Source organism: Pteropus alecto, unplaced genomic scaffold, assembly GCF_000325575.1.
Source record: "Pteropus alecto unplaced genomic scaffold, ASM32557v1 scaffold24, whole genome shotgun sequence".
In the NCBI taxonomy this organism is placed as follows: domain Eukaryota; kingdom Metazoa; phylum Chordata; class Mammalia; order Chiroptera; family Pteropodidae; genus Pteropus; species Pteropus alecto.
In genome coordinates, this window is record NW_006439192.1 from 1,415,604 (window position 1) to 1,441,091 (window position 25,488).

The 25,488-nt window shown below is 38.6% G+C and overlaps 1 protein-coding gene across 1 annotated transcript in view; it reads left to right on the forward strand.

The window, feature by feature from the left end:
- Positions 1-25,488, forward strand: part of SLC20A2 (solute carrier family 20 member 2) — a 79,849-nt gene that overhangs the window by 39,169 nt on the left and 15,192 nt on the right. Inside the window, 6 exon segments of the mRNA XM_025049983.1 lie at positions 4,066-4,618; positions 8,920-9,060; positions 10,434-10,519; positions 13,313-13,409; positions 20,908-21,024; positions 25,327-25,487. Coding sequence (XP_024905751.1) covers positions 4,330-4,618; positions 8,920-9,060; positions 10,434-10,519; positions 13,313-13,409; positions 20,908-21,024; positions 25,327-25,487 — 891 coding nt within the window. The 5' untranslated portion in view covers positions 4,066-4,329.

Sequence of the window (25,488 nt, forward strand, 5' to 3'; positions counted from 1 at the left end):
TTGGGCTGGTGAAAGAAGTAGAGCTGGTTCAACGATCAAGGAACGGAAGTGACAGTAGACAGAGGAAAGTTGAGAACCTTGTTCAGTAGGCATTAGGGTAGTGAGAAAAGAAAGTGAAGATCTTGGAACATTACAGGTTTGGGAGACAGAACTTATGAAACCCCTCAGTACCTCCTGCACTCATTCAAAACATTCTGCGGTCTCCGTTCTGCCGAGGCAAGAGCTCGGCAACATTTGAAAATTGAAGAATAACTTGTAAGCCCGAGTCCTGTGAATCCCAGCCACATAGGGGCTTTCATATGAGGGGAAGTAGAGTTAGGAGGCTTGTTCTAACCCTCCTTCATGTTCTGACCTCTTGCAGAAAAGCCCTTTAGAATTAGAAAGAACCACGGCAGTAGCTGGAAATTCTAAAGAGCATTGCACCCCTGTTGAGAATCATTGCTGAGGCAGAGAAGAGGCAATTGCGTGTGATTCACACTGCAGACCTGTCTGTCTCCCAGCTACTTGATGTCATGTAACTGCCTGGATGTCACGTCTAGGCTTCCCCATCCCAATATTAAGTAAATGTTTAATTTACTTAAATTAAATATTTAATTTTTGTACATTTTTTTCTTATTCTCTTTAGGTTTCAATTTTTACATCCAAATCTCATTTATTTTGGCGTGAGATAGAGATCTAACTTTTTTCTTTTTTTTCAGATAGTTAGCAGTTAGCAAGTTGACCTAACATTATTTATTGAATAAGCCATTTTTTTTTTCACTGATTGGATTGCCCACCTTTAAAATCCTACTTTCAAACAACCAGTACTCTCTGGTGTCACACCTGGTCAGACCTCAGCCACTATGAATGTGGGCTTTCTATACTCGTGACAAATTGCCATTCTGGTCTCCTGTGTGGTGTCCTCTGGCCTGCCAATGGTCAGTGTCAGCAGCACTGTCATCTTTTTCTGTGCAGCAGCTTTGTAGTTATTGTAGCGCTTTGTTTTATTTTCCTTGTGTTTGATAAAAAATCAGTGGAAAGGAGAGAAAATCAAGGTGCGGGTACTTGCAATACAAAACAGGCCTTGTATATATGATGCAAGATAGAATAATTTAGTTCTTAAAAATGTGACAAGCCTTTCTCCTCAGCCAGATGCTTATTGGACTTGAGCTGGTTACTGAGGGTATGAAGTGCAGGAGAAAAAACAAATTAAAGAACACAGACACAACTATGGAAATAAGTTATCTAAGATTATCTAACTAGGAAATGCAATCCCTGGTCTGACATGGTGCCTCAGGAATCATAAAGACAGTAAAAACCCTCCCCAAGCAAAACTGGGCTGAAGGCATACCTGCTCTGGTGCCTCGAGCAGCCACACTTCTCTTCTGTGCTCCTGTGATTTGCCTCTGCGTTCAACATGCCCAAAGTGAATCTGTGGTCAAACGCCATCTTGACACCTAAAAACAATGCAAAAAAGAGAAAAAAACCCAAAACAAAACCACTCAGTCCAGTTCCACAAGGCAATAACCATCTATCCCCTTTCAACACCCATATACAGACCATCACCAAGTTCTGTTGACTTAGTCACTGAAATACTTCCTTAAGTAATTTCTCTTCGCTTCCTCATCACCACCACCCTGGGTCCAGAGGACTTCCTCTTGTGCCCCAACGAGGCAGTAGCCGCATAATTAGTCTCTCCACATTCACTCTTGCCTTCTCGCCAGTCCGTTTTCCATGTTGCAGCCAGAACGATCTTTTAAAAATGAAAGTCTGATCATGACAGCACCTCTCTGAGTAAAACTCTTCATTGTCACCCCATTGTTTACATGGGGTCTTTAGTGTGCCCACCTCAACTTTCATTGTGGTTTTCTCCAGTCTCCTCTCCTCATTCTGCTCCTTCCCTCCTGGGAAATGCCTGGAATGCCTCTAGTCCCAGAGTTAACTCCCACCATCCTTAGATTTCAGGCAAGCCTTTCTGGACCCCCGCCCCCCCCGCCCCATCTGTGCTCTCATGACGCTGTGTGATGCGTGCCTCCTTCCTTTGTAGCATTTATCACAGGTTTTGTTCGATTACTGTCTCACATAAGCTGCATATGTGCCAGGACCACATCCATTTTTACTCATCATCATATTCCTAGCGACTGTCACGAAGAAGGTTCTCAATAAATATTTGTTGAATGTGGTTCCTTTGCCCTTTGGCAGTCTAACCTGACAAATAAGATTGGCTCGAGAATTCTTTACTTTTTAAGATAAATACTGTTGGTCCAAAATATCTTTTATTTTGTATTTTCATTTATAGATTTGATTTGCCTATTATATTAATAAAATACTCGTTTAGTGGAATATTGTCTTTTGCCTCTAGAGTTAGGTCTTTTCATTTGTCTCACTTGGGATCTGACTCTGGAATTGCATTGGCTACAAATCTCGGGATATGATCAGATCTATCAGTGTACATACATAGATGGTGTTCAATATATGTTTATTTTATTTATTATATATTATTTTAATTTGAAGAGCATATAACCACAGTATACAGTTTTTGGAAAAAAGAAAAAAATTATAACACTACCACTCAGATTCAACCACTGTTACAAATTTAGTATATTGCCTTTTGGTCTTTTTACATGCATTTTTAACATTGCCATAATCACAATTTATATAAAATTTTGTATCCTGCTTTTATTTCTATAAGTAACTTGATGTCGATTAATTGTTATACTGTATACAAGCCTAGTTTATTCAGTTCAGTAAGCATTTATTAAGAACCACGCTGTGCTAGGCACCTTTCTGTGTGCCTAAATATCATTCAGAGAAAATATATGGATTTGATACTGTATAATAATAGAATACCATAGCTCCGAAGCTTTTAGTGACATTTTTACTTAACAGATATATTTATTTTGTGATATCTCCTCGTTATTCCAGAATCAGGAATATGCAAGATTTTTCTCCATTTGTTTAATAGCTTCTTTCTTCATTTATTCAACAAATTTATTAGGGCTTACCACATGCCAGGCACTATTCTATTTACTACATCCTAGTAAGAGAAGACAGACAAGAATGAATGAATAAGTGAGTGAATGAATGAAGTGATAAGCAGAAAATTTTTAAAGTAAGGTGGGAGAGATGGATAATGGCATAAGGGAGGGGTTGCCCTTTCACGAGGTCAGGAATGGGCTCTCTAATGGTGACATTTGAGCAGACACCTAAATAGAGTGAGGAGTGAGCGGTGCAGCTGTCGGAGTTTTTTCCTGGCAGAGGACCAGCAGGTACAAAGGCCCTGAGGCGAGTGGTGTTTGTAAGGAAAAGCAAGGAGCCAGTGAGGGAAGGGGGTGAACAGGAACTGGGGTTGGTGAGCTGCGCAGAGCCCTGAGAAGGTCTTGGAGGGTCTTACAGGCCATGATAAGGCCTCTGGCTTTTCCTCTGAGTGAGACGGGAAGTAATAGACCAGTGACACGATCTGACTCGCGCGCTTTAACAGGATGGCTTCGTTCTCTAGCTTTCTCTGTTCCTTTTGTGAGGCCCATCATTTCTCGCCTTTGTCACCCTTTGGATGGGTCACTGTACCAGAACCCGTAAACTTCCTTTCAAATACACGTGATGTAGCCATAATGTAAAGTGCTCATGCCTTATGTGTAAATGTGCAGGTAGATCATTAGCCACACCTTATGTCACAGAATCAGATCTGGTAATCACTGTTCCAAGAAATTTGGCACATTCCGCATATTTGAGAAACTCTATAATTCTGAATTTCTCATTTATCCTTTGTTCATTTGAGGCAATTTTTTCTTTCTGAAAATAATGAACAAATGTTTTCCAAATTGCATAAAAATGTATCCTATTAAGGCTTACTATCAGTTTTTTAATTATGAAGCATGCTTCAACCTCTGACATTCTAGAAACCAGCCTTTTTTGGGGGGAGGTTAGCTAACCTAATTATAATCTTCCTTGAGTTGCTTTATGGTTAGATCTGTCACATGCCAAAGTTAGATCCCATTAGTAGGCTTACAACATTTATTTCTGAAAGAACAAACTGTTACAGGTTGCTTAGGGTAATTGATTTCTTTTGTTTTCTTTCTGTTACAGGAGGAGACATCACAGCTTTCCCAGATTGGAAGGAAAAATATGGAATGTGTTTTACCGCTGACTGAACACAACCAAATGAACTGTACTGACAGTAGTTTGAAAACCAGCAGTTAGCAGTTTGTTCAGGCTCTAACATTGTCCAGCGCTTTCCAGAGCAAACTCACTGTTTACAAGAACTCTGAGCCTTACGACGTTTATAACCTCAAGCTTTGTTTATTTAAAATATTTCTGCAAAAGAGAAGTACCCAGAGCCCACTTTCCAAAATGGCCATGGATGAGTATTTGTGGATGGTCATTTTGGGTTTTATCATAGCTTTTATCTTGGCATTTTCTGTTGGTGCAAATGATGTCGCCAATTCATTTGGAACGGCTGTGGGCTCTGGCGTGGTAACCTTGAGGCAGGCGTGCATTTTGGCTTCAATATTTGAAACCACAGGCTCAGTGTTACTGGGAGCCAAAGTAGGAGAGACCATTCGGAAAGGTATCATTGATGTGAACCTATACAACGAGACAGTAGAAACGCTAATGGCTGGGGAAGTTAGTGCCATGGTTGGTAAGTAGTATTCTTCTTTGTGCTGGTCGGAAATGTGTTTACTGACCTTTCTTCCCTATAGTGCTCCTGTCATATCATAAATGTGATTTGCGCTTTAATCTTGAAAAACTGGTTGGATGTTTCATATTTACTATATCTTATTTTTGCTTTCTGCATTTTAATTTGAGTATGATTTTTTTAGTGTTCAAATATCAAGCAAATACGTATTTTCTTGAGACTTTAGCAGACTTCGTTGTTAAAATAGATTTGGCTAAGTGAGTACTCTTTATGAAGTACAGAAGTATTTGTAAAATAGCTCTTTGTCATTTTAAAGTTGTCCGAAAGTTATTAAAGAAATAACATGTCCAAGTGAGTATGTTGGAAAGGTTTACTTATGAGAGTTCCTTTAAGGTTTGTTTCTATTTTGTCATAGGTTTTTCATCAATTAGAATACAGTGTTTTGGAGGCTTGGAAGCCAAAAAACAATACTTACTAATTTCACTTTTTGTATTCTCAATTTAAGTTTTAGAGCAGTTACCAAATGAATCTTGTTTATGTTTCAAGAAATTGTGGTCTTCTACATTATTTGTAGTTCTTTTGTTGGCTTCTGTTTTGATTTTCTCATTTCACCTCTGAGAGTTTTTGTTTTCGGGCCAAAAGATCATTTTTATGTCACCTTTTTATAGTGGTGAGACTACCGTTATTGGTAGTTTCAAGTTGTCTAGATGAAAGAGAAGTGTCGAAGGCTGTGAAGTCTATTAACACACAGGTTGACTGGTCAAACAGTGTGCTTTCCCCATTGCTCAAGACGACCACAGACTTGCAGCACTGCCCTTGGTGCCGCTGAAAGTCAGGCAGGAATCCCTGAAGTGCAGCTGACAGGACTCTTTCTCTGCTTGCCTCTAGGTAGAGATGACGTCACAGCAGACAGCTGATCTATACGGGTACTTTGGTTAGGGAGAAGAGGGTTAGAGAGAATTCTGCCACCTTCTGCTTTCAACAGGACATATCCTTTTGTGGGGAGAGTCCTGCAGTAGGAGGTAAGATGCTGGTGTCCCAGGCACACAGCTGCATCCCACAGGCCCCTAGTTGTTTACTGTCACTGGCATTTCTTAACTGGAATGTGTACATTATTTGCCAATTTTAAGATGGCCCATCCTCTTTTTATTACAGCAAGTTAGATTGAGAAAGTGTTGAGGCATCTCATCCGAAGCAGACATATGTGCTAAAGTATTAACTACTACTAAGCATAATAGGCTGGTGATATATGCTAAAGAGTTCAGACGTCTCAGTGTTTTGTGTTTTAAAAATGTAAAGTTCGTGATTGCTTTAATTCCAACAGCTGTGGTAATTACCGAATTTTACTTTTTTCACTGAGCATATATTTTCCATCATCGTTAGATATAATTGAAATTTCCTTTAGAAATACAACAGTTACTTGAAAAATTCACGTTTGTATAGCCTTATGATAGATATCTAAGACATAATCATATCAAGCCGAAATTATGATTTTTCCAGTTAGGATGATGAGGGCAAGATGATGAGGGAAGTAGGGCGAAATAAAGAGCAACACTGATAAAATTAAATCTTAACAGAGGTTTCTCTTTTTATTGGATGAACTTCTGAGGAGTGGTGGTGCTTATTAAAGAGATTCGTTACTGAGGCCACACTGAGGCCCTCAGTTTAACAGAAAGCCTTGTGAGCTGAGCTTCGTGTCACTGCTCACTTTCTGTGTGGACAGTGTAACTTGTCCAGTTTTTCAGTTTTCCCAACCCTGGCCTTTGGCTCTTTACTGAAAGAATGAAGAATACTTACCTCAACTAGAATTTAGGTTAACCGAAGCAATTTGGGGTTTTGCTTGAATAACTTGATTTTGTTTGCTTTGGTTTCTTTCTTCTTTTTCTTCTCGTGTCTGTGTGCGGTTAGATGAACCTCAAAGCCTGTTTTGTTGGGAATTTGTATGGGTTACCTAGATTTTCGAAACTAGATTCCTTGCAAGTGGGAACTATGTAAATTTAAGTTGGTAGTATAATTATTATTGGCCAAAACCAAAGCTGATTCTGTTCAGATGCCTGAATTCTCCCAATCTTCCTCTTCTAAATTCTACATCCATTTCTTTTCTTTGTCTCTCCCCGCATCCTTTTATCATATTCTGTTTTTTTCTTTTCTTTTCTTTAGAAACTTCTCCCCAAGCCCATGGATCTCTGTTCTCTCTGATAGAGTTCTGGTAGCGTTAAATTGCTTGGATAAAAGAAATTTTCGTGCCAGCTAAACTTCTTAAACAGGTTACCTTTTGGGACTGTAGCTCAGCCCTAAATAGTCAATTGAGTATGAAACCACCAATGGTCCCAAAAATCTACCGAGAATTCAAAACTTACCGATTTCTTGTGGAAATACCCAAAATAGCGTGAAGAAGCCATCTCCTTGAACCATGCTAAGAAGCGCACAGTCCCCTTAAAGCTCCCTCTTTACCCATAACTCCTTCGCCCTGCCCCGTACTCGCTCATACCTGCCTGTCTGCTTCCTGTAACCCTGAACCTTTGCTTTGCCATTCTCTCATCGTCCCAGGAACCAGTTGCCTCAGAAGATGCCCATCTTCTGTTTTGTCTTATACCCTTATCCTGTACTTAATCCCGTTCCTCTTTGTAAGTTATCATTATCTTAGGTTAAACTATCTCTTTTTCCCACTGTTTTTCTTAACATTGATTTAATCCCATTTGCCTTTAGAAATTCCTGAGATTAAGGCAGCCTCTCACCCACTCGGACTTTGCTAGGTCCCCTGCAAATACCTGTCCCCTTTCCCCACTCCTCAGCATGTCCTTCACTCCTCCCAGTTTCCTTTTTCCCTCTCTCAGGCAGCCCCCATCCTCCCTACCTTTTCTGACAAGCCTTTCAGCTCCCAGACACAGTTATAAAGTCAGTCAGAGAAAGAATAGCAGCTCTCAAGAAAGAAAATCTCATGGTCTGAATTCACCTAGGTGAGTTTATACCATTCTCTTAACGTCACTAGATTAATTTTTGAAAGAATATAAATCATGAAGTTTGTTTTTTAAGTTATGGTTCTGTGCCATGACACATGTGCCAAACTCTGGCTTTATTTTTAAAACAAGTATGTAGTCCCTGAGGAGCCCAGGGATTAGAAGCGAAGGCTTAAGGAGTTGTCCACTGGGAAGTCTGGGTGCTCTACGGAGTCTGTCACCAGTTTGGCAGCACAGGGCTGGCCTCTTCTCCATCCAGCACACGCTTCAGGGATAGACACAGGGTCATAGCCCACTGCAGCTCAAAGGTCAGCATGCCCAGGGCTCATGGAACAGCTGTCAGCGTTGCTTCACAAACTGCGACCTGGATAGCCTTTACTGATCCTTTGTAACTCAGATATTTTTGAAGAAAATGCCAAGGGTCTACTTAAAAGTGCTGCTGCTGCCAGGCAACTAGATTTCCAGAATTAACATTTGGGATTAATAACAGGCCCTGCTTATCAGCCAAACCCTTTGTTCCCTTCCAACTCTATATGAACTTTTCAACAACTGTGTCTGAAAGTGATCTCTCCCAGTCGATGCTTTTAATACTCACTGCAAAATTTGATCTGCTTATGAAAATATCTAAAGTGAACTATAGCCTAGAAAAACAATAAGCCTGGAAAAGAGTGGTGAAATCAAGGCAAAAGGACACAAAGCCAATACTGAGGGATCCTCTTAATTCCTACGAACTAGAAGCCTTGAGGGAGCAGACAAAAAAGTCCACCATTCTAAGTGGGGGCTGAGAGCAGATGGCCAGCTTGGGGTTGAATATCTTTGTTTCTTCTCACATGAGAGGCCAAAATAAAAAAGCACCATGATATCACACTCTCCCTTGTACGGCCTAATATGACATAGCAGAAAGCTAGCCCTCCTCACTGTGTGACTATAAGGCATAAGTACAACGAAGTCTTTTCCGGTATGCAGCCTTTTTTGTTTCTGTGCGTCATTTGTGTCCTCATCTCTCCCTTGGTCTTGGCCACTCTTCACATCAGAACAAGTTCATCATCAGCTCCTTTACCTAAATGGGACAAAAGCAGTTAATAATTGGCATCAAGAGACTTTTCTTTAAATACTTTTCTTTAAATAAATCTTCATTATCCCTTCACTGTTGAAGACTAAAGTTAACTGAATGATTTTCGTCAGGACATTAGCACTTTATAAAGAAAACCCACAGAAAATTAACCCCAGGGAGTGTTGTTATAGAGAACAATAATTTGGATTTCTTCCTTTCGTGGCTGTTTAAGCCGCTGTACTCTTTATCTAACTTTTTTTTTTTTTTTTTTTTAATCTTTCAACCTATAGGTTCAGCTGTTTGGCAACTGATTGCATCCTTCCTGAGACTTCCCATCTCAGGAACGCACTGCATTGTTGGTTCTACTATAGGATTTTCACTTGTTGCGATTGGTACAAAGGGTGTGCAGTGGATGGAACTTGTCAAGATTGGTAATTGCCATTTTCTTTTACCTATAAGAAGGAAAGTTTACATTCTCTAGAGTAAGTTTTATTAAAAGTTACCATTATAATATATCTTTTCCTTCAAACGTTAAGATGTAGAAGATCTATATGGGTAATACATTTTCGCTTAAAATTTCTGTTAACAGAGATTGTGAACTGTTATGTGTTAGAGAATTTTTTTTCTACCTCCACTCTTTACAACTGTTACACTGTCATCCAGCTTTGAAAATCAGTATTTATCTGTTGTTCCCAGGCAGAAAGAAATTTATCTAATCGAAATCAGTTTGTAGTCAGAGAAAAACTAGGCCCTCATGAGGAAAATACCTGTAATGTCCAGGAGTCAGAGTTCATGGTCATGGGGAAGCCTGTAAATGAGCCCAGTGTTACTTACCCCACTGCATTTAAGAGATCACCCAGTCTGCTCCCCACAGAGGAGGCCTCTACTGTTCCTTCAGGATTGTAGGCTGCTCAGCGGGGACTAAGAGTCTGACAACCTGCTTCCTGGCTCTGGCTTTTAGTACCTGGGAAATCCATTCAGCCCGATGAATACCAAGTCGCCTGTTGTAAAAAATGCTCTCTGCCCCATCTCCCTCCTCTGGGTAGCTCTTCTTTTAAAAATCACAGTGGCCTCAGGAGCCTCTAGGTCAAATGGATCCCTGACCTGCCAAACAGGGACACACAGATGGCCAGGAAAATCGCCTTAAGTCTCAGGCTTCTAGAATAGTCATTCTCAACTCCGGCTGTACTTTAGAATTACCTGGCGGAGCAATTTTAAAATATCAATGCCCAGACCTCATTCTAAACCTTTTAAATCAGAATTCTGGGGCGGAGCCAGCGTGTAAGTAGTTTTCGAAAATTTCCCAGATATATTTCCAGAGTGCAGCCAGAGTTGGGACCTACTAGGTTAGAGGCTAAAAGTGTCAGGATGACAGTACCAGCCTAGGCTTAGAAAATGAAATGGAAGGTGGCCCATCTTTTAAATCACCCTTACTGTTGGAACAAGGACCAGGTCCCCATATAGATTAATAAGAAGGACAGGCGAAAGGGGCTCAGTGGAAATCAAATCTGTCTTCTGAGGCCAGAGCTCAGGGATACCCTACTTGACTGTGTGCTGCAAGTGTTCTCCAGGACCATGTGTGTGTGTGCGTGCGTGCACGCGTGCGCGTGTGTGTGTAGAGCTGTACATGTGTGAAGGTCAGCTCTGCCAGGGCAGTAGGGTTTGTGAGATTCTGAGTTAAAGTGAATAATTCCGGGATTATTTAATAATGTATGTACTGTATGTTGGTTTTCATTGTATTATATAAATGACTTGAACTGTATAGAACTTTAACATTCATTTAGACTTTTTTTTAATTATTCAGTTGCTTCTTGGTTTATATCTCCACTATTGTCTGGTTTCATGTCTGGCGTGCTGTTTGTGCTGATCAGAATTTTCATCTTACAAAAGGTAAGTGAGGCTATTTTTTATTATTAAGTTTTAGAACTAATTTTTGTCCTGCTCAATAGAAGTAAATTGTGAGAGGGGTCAGAGGAATAACGGTATTTTTACACTTTAAAGGCACAGCACTCTGGAGTTAGAATCAGACTTCATTACTAAGTAGGAGGAAAGGTTCCAGGTAGAGTACCCAGGAGTCCCCAGAACCCAGCATTGTACGTACTGTTTCTTGCCCTGTGATTGAGTTCTTTAGTCGACACTCTCAGATGTTGTGCTGTGACCTCAAAAAGGAAAGGTAATTATTTCCTAAATGTTAAACAGAATAGAGTGAGTTAGTATTAAGATTTTGAAATTGACTGTCACTAAAAACAGCCGGAGAATTTCTTTATCTAAATATGTTTTCTATTTTTTAATGAAGAAATCAAATCTGAGACGCTGACTTTTCCTTATCCCTAAAAAGATAAAATGAAGGAAATATACCTATTGGGGGGTATGGCTTATCAAAAATAAAATGAGGTTAAAATGAAAACTTACTGAGATCAGTATTCTAGGAAAAAAACTTGATTGTATGTTTTTTATCTGACTGTCATGGGGTTGTTGCAGTACTTTATAAGCCATAAAGCAGGCTTGGATCATTGTGTTTTAGCACACCAGGAACGTACCTTCCTTCAGCTGTATCCTTACTTAAAGATGCAGCTGTGTTTTCCTGTCATTGAAGGACTCATCCTGGGCTCCTGCCATACTAGTATTTGTTTATATCTTGGAAGGTGCCACCCCCACTTGCCTGCTAGCCTTCACCCTTTTTATTTCCTCTATCTGGAACTCGTCCTTGCCTGGCAGACTCTTGCTCCTACTCAGCTTCCAGTTATTACTTCCTAGGAAGCCTTTCCTCTCCCACCCCAAGTTCTGGTTGCTTCCTTTCTTTTATACCCACAGCATTCTGTATCTTCTCATTGTTCTACTCTCTTTCGTTGTACATTGTTTTGTTTCTGGCTTAGTGGCTTGTTTGCTATTTTACTATAAGGTCTGTGAAAGTAGAAACCGTGACTGTCTTGTTCACTGGTCTGTTCCGGGGCCCAGCACTATGCTTATCACTTCAGAGACACAGGTTAAATGTTTGTTAAGAGGGAATGATGGATGCTTGGGTAGGTGGCAGAATGACCATAGACAGAAGGAAGAAAGGCAGGAGAGGAGGGGAGAGGTGGGGAGAGGAGAAGAGAGGCAGGAGGGAGGAAAGAAGATAGATCTCAATGAGACAGTTGTCATTTGAGTTTTAAGAATAGATTCTTTGAGAAAAATACAAGGTGATTTAATTAAAAACATAAACTCAGGACTTATACACTTTCAGAAGTTATTGGTTGGGAGTCTTTAGCAACTATGATCCCTGAGAAAACATTTTGAAAACCAGAGGCAGTATGCATTTGAACATCCTAACATTTTGTTTTCTGTTTAGCCAGGGTTCTTTTCTCAAGGTACATGATAAATTAGGAGACTGCTGTGCCTCATCCCAGCTTCCGCCCGTTAGTTCTTCATATTTGCTGCTCTTCACCTCCCCTGCCGGATTTGGCTATGACTCTCATGCAGTTGAATCACTTCCTACCACTGGTCTTCTGTTCCTTACACCTCACTACCAGTTCAACTTAAGCCTTTTGACAAGTGCTGATGGCTACTTGAGTCATTCTAGGATAAGTTGTACTGTTATACAAACATGCTTAATTTCCATACACTTTTGCATTTGACAGTAGAAATCTTTGACATAGTCTCAATTTATCCTTACTCCTGTAGCTCACATCAGTGTTTATACCTAATTTTCATTTTATCATGGGAAGGTAGCAGATTCATATAAATGTCCAAATGTCTTACATGGTTATTAGAAATTAGTCCTTTTTTGAATTATTTAAGCAACAACTATGTGTCAGTGCTGCATTGAGGAGTTCCCAGTCCATATTTTTATTTCAGAGTCCTTTGCAGAAAATAAGTCAGTCAGTCAGTAAGTAAGTAAGTAAGTAAATAAATAAAGTCTTCTGTAGATTTGTTTAAAACTCTAAATTTTTGATTTTTCTGAGATATTATTTAACCTAAAACATGTAGTACCTTTCTTGTTGAAGTATTAGATTTAAGGAATGTTGTACCAGAACCCTGAAGTTGTAAATAAATGTTTTATTAGATAAAGAATCCATAGTCTTTTTAACTTTTAATAGTTGAAGTTTAAATATTATGCCCTATGAGAAGATTGTGAAAATCACAGCACATGGTAATATATTTACTTTATATAATTTTAATAGAGCTAAAATTTATTGTGCAATAGTGATATAAAATCGAGTAGTAATGCAGTGTTGTTTAAGTCATTTGACTGTCATAGGGCATTCTTTGAAGGTTGAGTCTCAAAATGTTTGTTGAAAGCAGATTTTTAGGGCCAGATCTGAACTTAGCTAGAGTAGTGCGTGCCCCAAGTTTTGAAGTAGAGGCCAAGCTCTGGACTTTGGTCCCCATGAACTGACCTAACCTAATAGTTATTCTCTGTTTATAAATCTGACGTCAGCTCATGTGATTCTAGTGCTTTAATGCGTCTGCTGGGCATAATAGTGGACTCTTTGAAATAGCATTTGTGTAGGAGAGACAGCCCAAGCTGATGCTGTTTCTGTAGATGTGAAGCAGGTCACACGGCAATGACTTGGCCAACTGTTTTGGCCATGCCGGTGTTTGGGAAGACTTTCTTGCAACAGTGTTTTATATCATGTTGCCTGTGTTGGCTCCAGATGCTTCTTGAATCCTGACCTTCCACTTTCTGTCATTATCATGCAGGAGGACCCTGTTCCCAATGGCCTCCGGGCACTTCCAGTCTTCTATGCTGCTACAATAGCAATAAATGTATTTTCCATCATGTACACAGGAGCACCAGGTAAGCATTCCTTGGAAGCTTACATCCAGCAGGCAGGGTGTGTTGCAGTCTAACAGTATGGTTTATTTGGTGCTGGCACTATTGTAGGCTGACAGTGAAAAGCATTACCTGTGGTCATTATGAAGCAGTAAAAAGTGGTAAATGCAGTTGTTTGCTTTAAATACTTGGGAGCAATGTGAAGTACAAAGGCAACGGACTTTCAAGTTTAAAAAAAGAAAACTTAAAGTTCCCATTCCGCTGTGTTTACCCAGCTGCTTTGCCTTAGCAGCTTCCTTGTGCTCTCGGAGTCTCAGAAGATGATCTAACTCCTCATGCCTCACTGAGCCGGGGAGGGGAGTGGAGCGTGTGAGCAGTATGGTCCACAAACTGGTGACACGCCAGGGGACGCTCTGATGTGGTCGATAGCACAAATACAGAACTCCCTGGATATTGTCAGGCCAGTGATCCAGTGACTAGAAACTATGCTTTTTTTTTTTTTCTGGATAGTGAAACCAGTGGTGGTTTTCTTTTCAGAATTACTCTTTTTCTTCCTATTTTGATGGCTCGTGTTCTTTTTTTTTTTTTTTAACAAGGGTTTGAGGTTTTGTGGGGAAGGGGGCAGGGTTAAAAGTTTAGGGTTTTTTTTAAAATTCTCAGTGAGTAAAGAAAAACTTATGTACAGTATTCTTCTATGCACACATTTCAATGATGATCAACTGGTAACATTCTAATTCAGTATTTCTGCACATGTTCTGGTAGAGAGGATTCCTTCTTTGTGAGAGATGCCTCCTACAGCCAGATCCTGAATACACTCATTATTGCAGAGCTATATGGAGTCAGCAGCCATGTTAGTTTGTATTGTTTTCCTTCTTGTTAATGTCCTTTATGGGTTAAGATTCAGTTATTGGCCATATCTGACAAAAATCTCCCTCTCTGATCAAAAGATAAAATTTCTCTAAATGGCATGTCATATTACAGTTGAAAAGTGCCCTCTTCCAAAATGGAGGAAAACCCTATGAATTTCTCAGACTAGGTTTTATTAAGGCAGTTTTTTCTCAGATTTTAATAACTATATATAATTATGTTTGTGTACTTCAGTACTAAAAATAAAAAACTATTTCTGGATTATTCTTAACATTCTATAACCTTCTGCTTTGGAATCTCCGCATCATTCAAAATATTGATCTTAAAGGTTTGACTACTCATGAGAAGGACTTCCAGACTTTGGGTGACAGCCGGGCTATGAAGCATCACAGCCGCTTTATGTTAACAAAAAGCCCAAAGCTGAAGGTCATGGTGATGAGAAAAATGAAACTGTAGCCTCAGACAGCAGTGGCCTGATGGACCTTCAGGTTTTATAACTCATGGACTATGAAATATGTTTGTCACAGACCGTTTTCATGAGGCAAGGAAAAAAAGGTTGTCTACCACAGCATTCACCCTACCACCAAGTCTGTGGCTCTCCCAGAGCTTTCACACAGTGCTGGGCAGGCCTGGGTGCCAGGTGAAGAGTAAACTGTGGCTGAGGAAATTCTTTGTCCATCGTCTTCTTGCTCATGAGTCCTTGTTCTTAATTTTGTTCAGGCTCTTGGAGCCCAAGTTAACTGAACCAAAAGCTAAGCGGATGTCAGTAGCCAGACACCTCTGGCTTAGTGATTGAATGAGACTGAACTGGGATGCTTTTGTAGTGTAGTGTCCTGGAAATGGGAATTGGCAAGAATAAGGGTGATTTATTGATTTATTTATTTTTTATTTTATTTTATGTCTTGCTCCCTCATTCTTCTTTTGAATGTTAGTTTGTGTCAACGTGATTTTTCATTCAAATTTGACTTATTATACTTGGCCTGTTTTTTCTACCTCTTCTTTTTCTTTTCCTCATCCTTTGCTATATTTTTACTGCAAATTTGCTAAAAGAATCATTTTACTAGGAGAGTAAATTTTATTCTAGAAAAAATTAATCTGTATACTGGATGAGACACTAAGGATTACATAAATGCTTATGGAGAGGTTGTGAGAAATAATATAAATGCTAACTTCTCCTGAGCTGAGTTTTGCATAAATGAATTCTTTTAGTCCTCCAAACTCCTCTAGGAAATTGGTAATATCACTTTGCTAACTCCACTTTACAGATGAGAAACTGAGAGACAGCAATACTGAGTACCCGAGGTCATATAACTAGTAAAGCGAAGAACCAAAATTTGAGACAGTCTAGTCTGCCTCAGGCTCTTGGTTATGACATTACACTGATATATAACATGGCAGGTACCACCTAGTGTATGGTACCTGGTTCCTAATGTCACCGTTAATTTAAGTCATTAGTTACTGTGTTCTTTCCCTTATCACTCTCTTTAAAAATGGCTTTCAATGTATTTGGAAACCTGGCTATATGTTTTTTGTGTATATTTAATATACCGGCAGTATGAGGAGGATGGCTACCTCATTAATTAGGAATATAAAAATATCTGTACAAGAATCTTGAAGATCATTACTCAGTTGAAAGTACAAAGAATATTCCCAGGGCTGGAGTTAATGTTAAGTACTTTAGTTGGATGACTATACTGTCAAGAGCATCGCATTTCCTTACCTCCCGGAGCCTCTATTGTCATCATAAAGTAAGGACAGTAGTAGGAACTTTGTGAGGTAATGTGGGCAGGGTGCTTAGCACAGAGCCTGGCACATAATAACTCTTAACACATGTTGGTAATATTTTATTACCATTGATCATAAGTAGCCTCATTTTTTCAGCCTTAAGTTGCCAACATATCTTGAGTCGTCCTATATTTCTATTTTTTTCCACACATATTGATGTGGAAAATTTCTTACTTGAAGTTTTCTGGGGGGCTAGCCTAGAGGAGAAAGAAGGAAAAGGTCATGACTCTCAAGGACCCACCATTTTGTTCCTCCACTAAATCGGAAAAGGACTTTGCTGATATTTTGGTTCATGTTTCTAGAATCTCCAGTAGATGAATCCAAATCTTATTTTTATTTAAACATTAAAGGTTAACTTTTGACCTTCAAACTAGATTTTAATTATATACTAATTCCTCTTGTGGGGCCTCTCTGCCTGTCCAGCTGTATCATAAATAGCCATGGTGTCATTCAGTGATAAGGCTGAGCTAAGAAGAGTCACTTCAACAATGGCTTGGTCAATCTGCTCCTTTCAAGAATATGTCTGCCATTCTGCCAGTCTGGGACTTAGTCTTCCTATGTCCCTTTCTTTCTTAGAACATTTCTGTTCAGCACGTAGGGGTCTCAGAGATGGAAGGAAAGAATGAAATTCTCTAACAGAAATGAATGATGGCATTAATCTTACCTGGTTTCAACTTTCAGATTTTGATAAATAGCATTTTTATGCAGGGAAGAGTTGAATTCAGTGGGGATCCACTGGATGTTGAGTTAATAATGTTTTGTTTTGATTTTCTCTGTTCATCCACTTTAGATTATTTTGAAGTTGTTTATATCTTTGGCTTCATTTGATTTGTTTTACTTTGCATTTGACATGACTTTTCTCAAATAAAAGTCATTCTTACACTTCAAAGACTGAGGTAGCACTTGAAAAAATTGTCCTTGCATTCTTTTGTCCCTTAAAAAAGTATTTGCAAGAAGTAAAAATAGCTTTAGGAAATATAGTGCTCACTTGGGTTGGATACAAGCCTGAAGTTTATTTTTAATGAGAAAGTCTTCAGTTGCATGGGGCCTGGTTTTTGTTCAGCATTTAAAGAATGAATGCTGAAATACATTGCGTGCCTCTTTGAGTAGTCAGAACAGATCACCTAATTAAGCCTCTGGTAGTTATATATAACTTCTAAGTCAAAGTGTGGTCTCTAGACCAGCGGCATCAGCTTCTCATGGTAATTTGTCAAAATACAGATTCTCAGGCCCAACCATAGACTCATTGAATCAGAAATACTGCAGAGGGCATCTGTGTTTACCAGGGAGCCCTCTGGGTGATCCTGATACTTGGTACAGCTGGAGAACCACTGTTCCAATCATCTCTTTCCATGACCTTTTGCCACAAACACTGTTACCTGATCACGGTTCTTGTGGAGAAGTTGTATTTAATTTAGAGATCCTAATAATGATCATTATATATGAAAATCAAGAGGTGTGTAACAAAGTGATGACTCTGGAAGATCATAAGTGCTTCAAAAAAATTCTGTTTATTTCTTTTCTGAGTTACTTGAATCTTCTGATCCGTGGGGGATTTGGAATAGAATTGTAAAGATGCTTGCGGTTAGAGCTAAATCACTAGTCATCATATCGTTGCTATTCAGAAAATAGAAGGAGCGAGAGATGAAAGGCTATTGAGTGGCTGGAGCGGAGGACGGATTGAGAGCGCCCAGCGCTGGTTCCTGGCATCCGCTTTTGGCTGGGAGAACTGGAGCAATTCAAGCCATGTCCTACTTTGCCTGTCCAGAGTGAAGTGGCGCACCATGCTTTATGGTCCTCTTAAGGTGTAATTATTGGAAAACATTTTGAGATCCTCACAGGCAGACAATTCAATACAAAGTATTTTTGTCAAAAATTTTCTTATATATAAATCAACCTGAAAATTTTCGGAAGAAAAAGTTTTCCCTTGGATATATGTTGATCCAAGTGTTTTTCTATGCTGAATTTTTGTATTTAATTATTTTTATCCATGAAACGGTTTTATATATTTAATACAATTTAGAATCATTTATAACATGACTATCAGTTTGCATTTCTCATATGCAGCCTTTAGAAATAGATCCTCTTGTTCTTTGATGCTCTATTACATTACTAACTTCCTGGGATAACTTGGTAAGATCCAAATATTGCCCCATTCTGTTCCTCTCTCCTGTTTTACTGACTGTCAGTGACTTTCCCCTATTTCCCTGTATTCCTTCACTCTTTTTCCTTCTTAATGTTTTACTCTGCCCCACCCCCTTCCACCCTCAGTGATGTGTTTCACTCCTGCTCTTCCTTCCAGTTCCTTATGACTAGAAGGGTGACTTCAGAGCTTTGTGGCCACATCCCAAGCCAGACCAATGGCAGTGGCAGTTCTGATAGTAAAGGTTCAAGGAGCAGATGATGTTGCAGCTTATTGTCTTAAGCAAAGGACCAAAAGTCTTATAACTGAACTCTTTTTCTCTCTCTCTCTGGGTGTTGGTTCTGATACCCTATGGAATCCCACTTGACCCCAGCAGAGTATGGAGATGGGCTTGGAAGGAGCCCATAGAGCAACCCTTCTCTGCTTTCATTGTGGGTTCTGCTCAGCATGGATGGAGGCGGGTGCGGGGGCGGGAAGGCCTGAGCGCAAAAGGGTTCACTCATTTGTGCAACTCACAAATTGCTTCTCTCTCCCCACACTATCCAGGGCTTGCTTCTCTTAGATCAGGTTAACACAACGAAGCCAAAAGTAGCTCAGTTAACAATTTTACGAGGAACCACAAAGGAAATGGGAAACCTCTTCAAAAACCAAATATTTTTAAGCTGTAAGAGTGATTGGCATTGATGTTAGTTGGTCAGTTTGATGTTGGTAATTAACAATCACCACTTTGGCAAGAAACAGCTTTGGAGTGATTTCTTTATATCATATCTATTAAGACGGTGACATGAAGACAGAAAGCAGAAGCCAGGAAGCCACGGCCAGGAGGCATGGATGGCCCAGTGAGGTCAGCCCCAGTGAGGTTTATAAGCAGCTCCAACCTTCAGATTCTAGGTCAAAGCCGGGGCTGGAGCTTGCTGTCAGCTCACATGGTGCAGTCTCACATGGGTCCCCAGCTTTCTGATATACCCAGAAGTTTGGAAGTGGAACAGTCTAGTCCCTAAGTGTCCGTACCCCCACCAGTGAGCCCTGAGTCATAATTAAGTTGGGCAATTCTGGTTTTTTTTGGTTTTCATGTTTATATATGTTACTTCTGACTCTCCATTTATAGTATTAACTACCTATTCTACCTCTTACAATTACCAAAATGTTTAATAACATCTTAATTGAAAAACTGAGTTGGTTTATATGTATAAAATAGTTAATGACGTACTAAGCTTACATCATTAAAGATTTATTTTATCAAAGGGCAGCATTTTAAATAGTTCACTCCTCTAACACTTTTTAAAAACTCTTGACAGTTTGCAAAGTAAGATGCTTATTATATATTTTAAAAGTTAACAGTATAAAAATATATATGTTACATGAAAGCCCCCTCTAATTTCCCATCTCTCCACAGGAGTAACCATTGTATCTTTTTAGAATTTTTCTAAATATTCATGCATACGGTAGGAGTGTAAATGTGAGGTTCTTATCTTTTTAAAACATTAGCTGGATCATGTTGCTCATACCGTTATCCAGCCAGCCTTTCTTAACTAGCTCGTGGGCCTCTTTCCTTACCAGTACCTGTAGATCTACCTTATTTTTATGACTGCAGACTATAATTATTTTACATTTTCATAATGATGCATGTATTAATTATCTTACAAATTCTTACTATTACAAGTAATGCTATAGTAGGTATTCTTGTATGTGTATCTCGTGTTCCTATGCAAGCATGCATATTTAAGTTGTACACCTGTGAATGCGTATGAAATGTGCCTGTTGCCACCAGTGACAGAATATATACAAAATTCAGACTGATGAGCTCGGGAGACATTACCGTGCTAGGAAAATACAATATTCCTAAACCATGTACACTTCTCCCCATTTTTTTGGCTAATATAATTGAAACTTAGTGGGCATTATTGGATTTTTAATGAAAGGTTTTTCTATATTGTAATTCCATGAGTTGACACTGGAGACACTGGGAAAAAGTTGTTTGTACGTCAGTGTCCTTATAAAAAACTTTTATTTCTAAGCTGATTTTCAAAAAGTTTCGCGTATGTGGTCAGGGTGTCATGTCCATTTAAAGCAGAGAGGCTGACTATTGAGAAACCAAAAAAGGCAGCAGTCAGCGGTGCTGTGCAGCGTTCCAGACCTCAGCTTCTGACAACTGTGAGAGGGGGCTGGCTGTTGGACACAAGATGGCGGGCTCCTTTCTGAGCCACATTCGTCCACTTGGAAATTTAGATATTAAGTTAATATGTAAATGGTTTTATTGCCAACTTAATATGCTGCTTGTGCCACATTGGTAAAATGTTATAATTAGGTTACTGATTATACCAGTTTAACCACATATTCACAAGGTGAGGTGTGTCTAAAATACACAGCTTTCTATCCCAAAAGTATAGCATACTTTTAAAAATTAAACTTATTGGGGTGACATCGGTTAATAAGATTATATAAGTTTCAAGTGTACAGTTCTACTATACATCATCTGTATTTTGCATTGTGTGTTCACCACCCAAAGTCAAGCCTCCCTCCGTCACCATATATCTGACCCCCTTTATCTGACCCCCTTTATCCTCTTCTACCTCTCCCCATAGCACATTTTTTTGGTTGAGAGTTGTATTAAATACAAAATCCAGGTGATTAGTTTTAGATTTGGGAATGGAAAGTATGTTGATAAGAGGCTTGACCTTTCAGAGAGTATCCTCTGACACCACTGCTGTCATTTTCATTTCTCAGTGCTTGGTCTGGTCCTTCCCATGTGGGCGATAGCACTCATCTCATTTGGTGTAGCGCTGCTGTTTGCCTTTTTTGTGTGGCTCTTTGTGTGTCCATGGATGCGGAGGAAAATAGCAGGTAAGGGCTTTTTTTATTCTTCTGATTTACAAAACTGCTCCCAATTCCTGAGACTTCAGATGTGATCCACTATTCTCCTTACCAACAGAGGGAAATGGAAGCCTGGATAACTCTAGAACATACATTGAGATACATGCCCAGCCCTTGTCTCTTGATTCCTTACTGCTTTCTGGCTCAAACTTTTTGTTGATAACTTGTGACCCAGGTGAGCAGTAAGAGCCTAGTTGCCATGGATACCTGGAAGTTAACTATGCAGTTAAGTTCTACCAGCCTGCTGAAAAATATTAGTCTTTAGGGAAAAGCAAATTAACACCACAATAAAATACCACTTCACACCTGTACGAATCAAGAATGGCTAAAAGTAAAAAGACTAGCAATATCAAGTGTTGGTAAAGAAGCAGAATAACTGGAATTCTTATACATTTATTTATGGTGAAATGTAAAATGGTCCAACGTCTTTGGAAATTAGTAGTTAAGCATAAATTTACCGTACGACCTAGTAATTCCACTTGTAATGAAATTCCAAGAGCAACGACAAGGTCATAGCAAGACTTGTGCACAAATTGTTTAATAGCCAAAAACTGGAAACAACCCAAATGCCCATTAACAGGTGAATAGATAACCAAATTGTAGTATATTCATGCAATAGAACACTACTTAGCAATACAGAGAATGAACTACCGGTAACAAACAACATAACAAATTTCACAGACTTTATGTTGAGCAAAGAAAGCCAGACACAAATGAGCACATACTATATGATTCCAGAGAAAATTAATCTATAGTGGTAGAAATCATTGGTTGCTGGGGCCAGTTGCAGAAGACTGGCTGCAAAGGGACCACAAGGAAACTTTTCAGGGACATGGAAATGTACTCTGTCTTAACTGGGGGAATGGTTACAGGGTGTACTCATTTGTTGTCACAGGTCATTCACCTGCACACTTAAAATGTATGACTTTATTATATGTAAATTATACCTCAAAAAAAAAAAACCCACAATTTTTAAAGAAGGAGTAATATGGCATAGAAAGTTGCCAGAGCTATTTTCCTGTTATTAGCAAAATAATTGAATTCCAAGCTGTGGGGCCACATGTTTTTACAGGGCTCTCAAAAGAAAAGAAGTATTTACTTTTGGCCTCAGAGTGTACCTTACAATTGTTTCAATATAGTTATATCTGAATTCAAAAACCCATATTTCAGAGATGACTGAAAAAAATGAGACATCTCATGTTCATAAACTGGAAGACTCAGTATAGAAAAGATGTCCTTTTTTCTCAAATTGATCTAAAGATTTAATACAACTTAAATAAAAATCCCAGCAGGATATTTTGTAGATTTAGATAAGGTGCTTTTAAAATTTATATGGAAAGCCAAAACAATTTTTAAAAAGAATAAAGTTGAAGGCTTCATACTACTTGACTTTTAAGACTTAAAGTTATAAGACAGAGTGGTATTAGTGAACATAGACATCTAAATTAATAGAACAGAATAGAGTCCAGAAATAGACCCACATAAATATGGCAAATTGATTCTCAACAAAGTACGAAGGCAGTTCAATGGAGAAAGAATACTCTTTACAACAAATGGTATCAGAACAATTGGACAGCCATATGCCAAAAAAAAAGAACCTTGACCTAAGCCTTACACCTTGTAGAAAAAATTAACTTAAAATGCATCATAGATCTAAATATAAAATAGAAAACAATAAGACTTTTAGGGAAAACAAATAAGGGAAAAACTTGTGGCCTTGGGTTAAGAGTTTTTAGATATGACACCAAAACCACGATTCAGAAAAGAAGTTGGTAAATTGCACTTCATCAAAATCAAGAACTATTGCTCTGTAAGAAACACTGTTAAGGAAATGAAAAGATAAGCTACAAACTGGGAGAAAATGTTTGCAAATTCCCTGACCAAAGACTTACAGTCAGAATATATAAAGAAACCTCAGAAAGCAACCCAGTTTAAAAAATGAGCAAAAATTTGAACAGACACTTTGCCAAAAAAGATATATGAATGGCAGAATAAGTCTATGAAAAGGTACTCAACATCGCTAGCCATCAGGGAAATGCAAATTAAAATCACAATGAGATATCATTACACATCTATTTGAACAGCTTGGAAAATACAGGCAGTGGTAAGTCCTGATGAGGATGAGGAGCAGCTGGAACTCTCACAGTGCTGGTGGGACTGCAACATGGTACGGCCACTCGGGAAAACAGCTTGGCAGTTTCTTATAAGATTAAATACACACTTGCCAACTCCTGGGTATTTACCCTAGAGAAATGAAATTTAAATTTATACAAAAATCTGGATATTTAAAGTATAGTTTTATTTGTGATTACCTAAAACAAGAAACAACCTAACAGACTGTATCTTTGAAGACAAAAAGGATTATCCACAGAATGAGTAAACAAACTATGGAACATCCATATATTGGATACTACTCAGCAATAAAAAAGAATGAACTATTGAATCTCAAAGGCATTATGCCAAGTAAAAGAAGCCAGTCTCAAAAAATTACATCTATGGTTTCATTTATATGCCATTCTGAAAAAGACAAAACTGTAGGGACAGAGACCGGATCAGTGGTTGTCAAGGGTTAGGACAAGGCAGAGACCGCATGGGAAAACTTCGTAGGCGATGGAACCTTTCTCTATCCTGATTATGGTGGGGTTACAAGAATCTAGACAGGTTAGAGTCAGGATTATACACACGCACACAGTCAATCCACTGTATGTAAATTTAAAAACTAACATTAAAAAAAAACATTAATACATATAACTTGAAATAGTGAAGCCATATCAGTGATAGATTGATAACAAGCTGCTTGTCCCTCTTGTGAAGCTGCTTCTTGCAGAGAATAAATATCTCCTTCATTTATACAAAGTGCTAGACTACGATGAGCCCCCCTTAAGCATACTGCTTGTCTGATTTAACCCCATGGGAGTGATAAACTATACTGAAATGCTCTGATTTTTAAAGGCTTTTCCTAATAGCTGAACCTTAATGTCAGATGGACCATAAAAATCTTTGCTTTCCAGCTTTAGGCTATAATGTCACAACAGGAACTGACATTGCTTCACATTTTGGCTTCTCAGGAGATTTTTTTGTCAGTGCCATATATTTTGATGTTTCAATTTATATTTCCTGTTCTATTATTTTAAGTACAGAGTAGTGGTTAAGGGCATGGACCATAGAGCTAAACTGCCTGAATTTTACTACGTGTGTGACCTTGGGCAAATGACTTAATCTCTTTGCCTCAATTTGCTCATTAGTAAAATACAGAAAATAATATCTGTCTCGTGTGTTAACAATTTTTGCTGTAATTATAATCTTTATTATAATATTATCTTCTCACATCTAATGTATAAGCAGCTTGAGGTCAGAGCTATCTATGTACGTTTCTTGTTCCCTGTAGTACATAACAGTTTAATATAAGCTATATATCCGACAGGGTAGATACAGAGATAGAGAGGTGATAGAGATGGAGAATAGGTGTGAGTATATCCAGCAGAGGAACTGAGAAGAGCATTTCAATTTCACTTCTATAGGCAAGAGCTTAGAAATTTGCTCAGGAAAATTTGCAAGCAGTAAGATCATTGAATCAGCAGCACCACATATAAGATATGATTAAAACGAGTGCTATCGAGCTTTAAAAACCACTTTTAAAAAATCCTTTGTTTCTTTGGAAAGTAAAAGATTTTTAAAACTAAATAGGATTTCTCTGTTCCTTTTGAGGAAAATGATTTACTTGTTTCATAAGATTTGGTGACCTGAAGAAATCTGAGACCAATAATTTATTGAACAGAAGAAAAACCAAACAGACTATATCTTTGAAGACAAAAAGGATCAACATTTCAGTGGTTAGATTCTGAGGTTAGTGTAAGAAAATAGAAGGCCAGATGGTTGTAGAATTATAGAATGTTAGTCCTGGACGCAACCCTGGGGATCAGACCTAACCCTCTCTTTTTTGTTGATTTTGGATGAAATTACTCAGGCCTTATGCCCCCATCTTTTCCTTAATAGCTGAATTTTCTGGCTTGAATTTCCCATATAATTGATTGAACTCTCCATTTTTCTCTATTACATATAACATTTTTGGTTTCATTTCCAAAGTAAGTACCGAAGTGTAAAGATAAACATTCATTTTTTTATATTTGTTTGTCAATAATAAGAGTTCTCTTCCAAAGTTCTCAGTTATGACTATCGAAGTATAAAGATAAACATTCATTTTTTTATATTTGTTTGTCAATAATAAGAGTTCTCTTCCAAAGTTCTCAATTATGACTATATTTTCTTTAGGTAAATTACAAAAAGAAGGTGCTTTATCACGAGTCTCTGATGAAAGCCTCAATAAAATTCAGGAAGTGGAGTCCCCAGTATTTAAAGAGCTGCCAGGTGCCAAGGCTAATGACGACAGCACTGTCCCTCTCACAGGGTCAGCTGGGGAGACATCTGGGACCT